Source organism: Mytilus edulis, chromosome 5, assembly GCF_963676685.1.
Source record: "Mytilus edulis chromosome 5, xbMytEdul2.2, whole genome shotgun sequence".
NCBI lineage: Eukaryota > Metazoa > Mollusca > Bivalvia > Mytilida > Mytilidae > Mytilus > Mytilus edulis.
In genome coordinates this window covers 34,455,043-34,461,087 of record NC_092348.1, presented here as the reverse complement: position 1 = coordinate 34,461,087, position 6,045 = coordinate 34,455,043, and the positions used below count along the sequence as shown (strand labels likewise).

General features: G+C 38.7%; 3 protein-coding genes across 3 annotated transcripts; all 3 read right to left on the bottom strand.

Annotated features, from left to right (window-relative positions):
- Nucleotides 1-427: 427 nt before the first annotated feature.
- LOC139525063 (uncharacterized) lies at nucleotides 428-1,267 on the bottom strand. Its single transcript, XM_071320241.1, has one exon. It carries the CDS (start codon nucleotides 1,265-1,267, stop codon nucleotides 428-430), a length of 840 nt encoding a protein of 279 aa, XP_071176342.1.
- Nucleotides 1,268-1,286: 19 nt separating this feature from the next.
- Nucleotides 1,287-4,334, bottom strand: LOC139525062 (uncharacterized). Its single transcript, XM_071320240.1, has one exon. The coding sequence runs from the start codon at nucleotides 4,332-4,334 to the stop codon at nucleotides 1,287-1,289; it is 3,048 nt and encodes a 1,015-aa protein (XP_071176341.1).
- Nucleotides 4,335-4,374: 40 nt separating this feature from the next.
- Nucleotides 4,375-5,835, bottom strand: LOC139525061 (uncharacterized). The gene has a single exon (XM_071320239.1). It carries the CDS (start codon nucleotides 5,833-5,835, stop codon nucleotides 4,375-4,377), a length of 1,461 nt encoding a protein of 486 aa, XP_071176340.1.
- Between the last annotated feature and the right edge of the window lie 210 nt (nucleotides 5,836-6,045).

The following is a 6,045-nucleotide window of genomic DNA, read 5'->3' as shown; positions in this document are numbered from 1 at the left end:
AAGGGGGGTACCCTGGTATATCACAAATTCGAAAATGAACTATTGTCGGCTGGCCAAACGAAGAGATTCTCAACGTGGGCAATGATACCAGTATGTAAGATGCTATGATGCTAGGGTTAGTACTTCGCTTTTGTAGGCAATAAAAAGACGTTGTGTTGCTTTCAATTCTATAATTCAGATCCCAAACAAGTTTGCGTTACAATAACGTTACGTCAACAATAGTAACGTTGGGTACGTTTGAACAAGGTCGTGAATCTTTGACACTCCGGGCGCCGAAAGTGAAATATAAATAGAAATGAAATGAAAATTTGACTAAATTGAAGACATAAATCATAATTCATCACTTAACTTTAAAGTCTATGTATCATAAAAGAAAGAATTAATCACTTTGAATTTGAACAGTCTATTTCGATCATAATTTGAAAAGTTATTTTGTCCACTCGTGAATCTTTTGTACGGCATCTGACTTCGCCTGACGGAACATCTTGGGTCGTGTAACATCCTCCGGTTCAGATTCAATACAGTTCACTTCGATTGGGTATAATTTCGAGATTGGGCGGTTGGTGGTTCCGTTTTTAGTGCGAAGTTTTACAGTTCTGATAAGATTATCCTCTCCTTTTACGAGTTCTTCGACAACGGCGAGTTTCCATGAATTTCTTAAAGTTTCGTCATGTATTTGAACAACATCACCAATAGCTATCGATTGTTCGTTATTTCCTACACTTCTGTGATGTTCCCGTAATGAGGTCAAATACTCATATTTCCATCGCTGTTGAAAGTGGTTTAGAATGTCTCTTTGTAATTGAACACGTTTGTTAAAGTTAATTGGTTCAAAATGTCCATTGTTTTCACTAGCTGGATACGGAAGTCGCGTAATTTTTCGACCATACAAAAGATGTGATGGTGTCAGTGGTTCTGGATCCGTAAGATCGGATGAAACATACGTTAGAGGTCTATCATTGAGAGTTGCTTCGATCTCTGTTAACACAGTTTGTAAAGTCTCTAAATCGACACAGTTACTTCCTAATACTTTCTTTAAACACATTTTCGTTAACCCAATCAACCGTTCATAGAAACCACCAAACCACGGAGCTTTCTTTGTAATAAATTTCCAATTTGTTCCTGTAGAGCTTAGACTTTCGCGCACTGAATTTGAGTTTGTAAGATGTTTGATTTCTCGACTGGCAGCTTCAAAAGTTAGTGCATTGTCAGATATTAGTAACTTCGGTAAGGATCTCCTGCTTGCGAATCTTCTGAAAGCTAACATAAATGTAGGTTCTGATAAGTTATTCACAAGTTCTAAATGAACAGCTCTCGTCGACGCACATGTAAACAAACATAAGTGATTTTGTATCATCTGTATTTCGCACATACATAGGACCAGCAAAGTCTACGCCTGTAACAGTAAACGGTATATCCTCGTGTAACCTCTCTTTGGGCAGTGGCGGTGGATCAGGTTGTTGGTAAGCATGCCCTGTTACTTTCCGACAGTTAACGCATTTTCTAAGAATAACTTTGACTCGTTGACGAATTCGAGGTATCCAGTATACTTGTCGCAAGTGTGTTACGGTAGAGTTGACGCCTTCATGTAAATGATTGATATGAGCATCCATAATAATGAGTGAAGTGAGTCTATGTAACGGAGGTAACAAGTATGGATGTTTAGCTGATTCCTCCAAAGGTGCATGTTGAATTCTCCCGCGGCAAATGCAACGAAGTGCATTTTCTTCACCAAAGTACAAGTTCAATTGTCTTACAATAGACGGCTTAACTGTCACAGATTTGTTGAAATAATTAAACACTTCATGATATTCTGATTTCTGAACCGTTTGTATCCATGTCAATGTAGCATGCTGTATTTCATTAACGGTTAATTCCGACAATGTTCTATCACTCCGTGCTAACTTACAGTTTTGTATAAATCTTATTACATAGGCTGTAACACGTATTAATGTCTTCAAACTGCTATAACGTTCGATATCCATAATCTTATGTATGCCAAATTCTTGACGTTTCTGAGATGTGAGTAAGACGTGCTGTTTTTCTGAGGTTTCATTAGTGGGAATCTCCATTATATTCTCGTTTTCAACAATTTCGTTTCCGCTCCATGTTGGCCATTGTGTTTTGTCTGTTATCCACTCGGGTCCATGAAACCATAATCTGTTGTTTATGAATTTCGTTCCTGTTATGCCTCTAGTTAATAAATCTGCAGGATTTGCATCCGTCGGACAATAACGCCATTTTTGATTTTCATTTGACTCCTTAATTTCCTTGACTCTGTTTGCGACAAACTTTTTGAGTGGTTTTGTTGATTGAAGCCATTTCAAAACGATCTGACTGTCACACCAGAAGTTGATTTGTAAGTTTCCAATATGTAGATTTTGAATAAGATGTTTCGCAAGTCGAGCCCCTAAAAGGGCAGCCATCAGTTTAAGATTAGGTAGAGTGACACTTTTCAATGGGGCAACTCGATTCTTTGCCATTACTAATGCAGACTCCTTTTCTGTGACAAGATACGCACAGGTTCCATAAGCTAGTTGACTTGAATCTGTGAAAATATGTAATTCTGCTGTTTCAATTTCCGTTATTCCTGAACATTCAAAATAACATCTAGGAATCTCAATGTTCATTGCAAATTGTAGATCTTTGGTCAAATCACTCCATGTTGATTCGATTTCTTTTGGTAAAGGGCAGTCCCATGTAAACTTTTCTTTCCACAACAATTGCATTAACATCTTTGTTCTGACGGTGACGGGGCTAAGCAGACCTAGCGGATCATAAATGTTTGAAGATTGTCTTAAGATCTCACGTTTTGTTATTATCCTTTCCGTTGGTGTATTCATGTTGTTTTGAAACGAGATTTGATCGTTGTTCACATTCCAACGGAGACCAAGAATTTTGATGTTCGTATCTCTTTCTATGCATTTTTCAGATTGGGCTAAGCGTAGTAATTCTGTGCTATTTGACATCCATGATCTCAGATTGAATCCTCCTCTTGCCAATAAATCTCGTGATTCTCTGTAGAATTTCAGCATTTCTTTCTCATCCCAGAAGCTTGACAAAACATTGTCAACATACAGGTCGTTTTTCAGTATCTCGGCTGTTTTACAAGAATTGAGTTTGAAGTGCTTCATAAGGGTGGCATTCAAGATGTAAGGTGAGCATGTAGTTCCAAATAGAACGACTCTAAAACGGTAAGTTATCAGTGGACTGTCTGGGTCAGATGGATCACTCAACCAAAAAAATCTTGTGACGTCCCTATCTTCTTTATCCAGTTCGACATTCAAAAACGCTTTCTCTATGTCGGTAGTCACTGCGTGCTTGTGTAATCTGAATCTAGCTAAAATTCCCGTCAAATCGTTTAACATCGGCGGAACTGACATGAGACAATCGTTTAAACTAGCCTTGTGAGGTGATTCATGACAACTACAATCATAGACTATACGTATAGGAGTCGTAGATGAGTCCTTTTTTACTGCATGGTGAGGAATGTAGTGAATTCTGTTTGACTGGTTTCCATTTTCTGTTACCCGCTCAATGAACCCTTGGCGTTTTTGGTCCTTAATTATGTCGCCATACATTTTCAGCATGTTGGTATCCTTTTTGAGTCTATCGATCATATTACAAGTTCTGCGTAAAGTGACATTATAGTTCGTAGGTAACTCATTGAAATCATTTCTCCGTGGCAGTTTTGCGGTATAGCGATTATCTTGGTAAGTTATGCATTTTGTTTCGTATTCATCATTGAAGTCTTTCATGGTGGTTGTTTCTAATTCGTCTGCTTTGACACCAATAGATTCTAAATCCCAAAAATTTTCCAGGCTGCTTTCCTCTTGCTGATGTTGAATCAGTACATTAAACATTCCTGTTGATGATTGTTCTCCTGTAAAAGTATGCATCGGTCCTGACAACAAGTATCCCAAACGGGATTTTACGGCCGTTGGCCCATCTCCTCTGATCACGTGATCCTGCACAATACTCCAATAGTAGTCCGCTCCAATTAAAAGAGAAAGTTCAAATTTCCTATCCTCTGTGACTGGGTTAGCTAATCGTAATCCTTTGAGATATGGCAGTTTTGAAGCGATGACATTTGTAACATTACTGAGGGGTGCGGCAATGCGCGGTACTATCAGTACATCCATAGGAATAAATCCACCAGTTTCAATTTCTAAAGTAATCTGAGCCTTATCCATGTGTCTCACGTTCTGGTTGGCGTTTCCAAAAGTTGATAAACTAATTGTAGAATTTCCACAAGGTTTAAGTTGTAATTGTGCTGCTAAATCTTCTGAAATAAATGATTTCTGAGACCCTTCATCTAGTAAAATGTTAGACATCACGCTCCGATCCTCGAACCATACAGGTGCTACTGCTGTCTTAAGAAGTATCTCGGTATGTGCCTGTGCTTGACGTGTAAAACGTTGACATAGGGTTACTTTCTTCTCCATTAACATTTACTGTATTGACGGCGGCGGCATCAGCGGGAGGTACAGGTGCTTGAGTTTCCTGATTACATAGAGCAGTGTGATGTTTTTTGTCACATTTACGACATTTATATCGTGATCTACATTCTGATATCTTATGTTTACCAAAACAGTTGAAACAAAGTTGTTTTTTCTTGACTATTTCGTAACGACTGGCATTATCTTTAATCTCTGAGCAATCAACAGCTGAATGGGATTTGTTACAAAATATGCATGGCTTGGGTTTATTCGATTCAGTGTTGTTCCTGGAGTTTGTGTGTACTCTATTGACTTGTCTATAATTTCCTTTCATTGTAGCCTTTGTTACAAACGATGCGGTAGGGGTTAAATTATCTGTGTTCATAGCGTGGCCAGCTTGTTGAGCGCGCAGCTCCTTACCTATAGCCTTCCGTAGTAAGTCTATGGTCCATGTATTTGTATCATGCTCTCTTGTCAATGTAGTTCTCAATTCCGGTGGTAGTTTTCTAAAGATGATGGGTGTAAGTACTGTTCCAAAATTTGTTTGACACTGTCCTAGCGATTCTAGGCCTCTAATACTAATTTCAACTTTGTCATAGAATGTTCTGAGACTGTTTAATGACATTGTGGGGTTTGGCAAATCGACTAGTTTTTGCATATGTGCATCAATAATGATTCCTTGTTGACCATATCGCGCTTGTAGTAATGAAATTGCTTGCTCATAGTTTGTGTGTGTAAGTGACAATCCCGATATGCAACTTTCCGCTTCTCCGTGAAGCTGGGCCTTCAAGTATGTGAAACGTTGTACGTTTGTCAATGATGGGTTTGTATGGACAGTAGTTTCGTACGATTCCCAGAAAGTTTGCCATAGAAGTAAATCTCCCGAAAAAGTCGGCAAATCTAGTTTTGGAAGTTTGTGATAGAACTTATAAGTTTCATTTAATGGCGGATCTCTGTTGATCTCATATTCTCCTTGTGAGTTTGCACTTGCCGATGTTTGCATGTGCTGATTTGTATTATGATTGAAATTATTTGAAGATGAATGCGTTGTACTAGTATTTTGTACGATACTTGAGGTTAATTGACTCACCGAGTCCTGGGGTGTACTTGATCTCAACTCCAAATCACATTCTTTGTAGCGGCGAATATTAATGTCTATATGCTGATTAAATTCGTCTGCATCCAAAATTTCCTGTTCCACACTTTCTGCATCCAAGGAATCCACTATTTCAGCGTCTAGTTTCTGCAAAAGTTCATGTTTCCGTTCAAGGTTTTCAATGGCACTATGAATGTCCCGTCGGGTGATCTCTCCTTCGTTGATTTTCTCGTCAGTTTTGTGAATCTGTCTGGTTACGGCGCTTCTGTGGCCTCCTCTCACTGCTTTCAGCTTATCCATCGGTCACGGTACCAATATGTAAGATGCTATGATGCTAGGGTTAGTACTTCGCTTTTGTAGGCAATAAAAAGACGTTGTGTTGCTTTCAATTCTATAATTCAGATCCCAAACAAATTTGCGTTACAATAACGTTACGTCAACAATAGTAACGTTGGGTACGTTTGAACAAGGTCGTGAATCTTTGACAACCAGAGGAAGAGGTTCTTATCG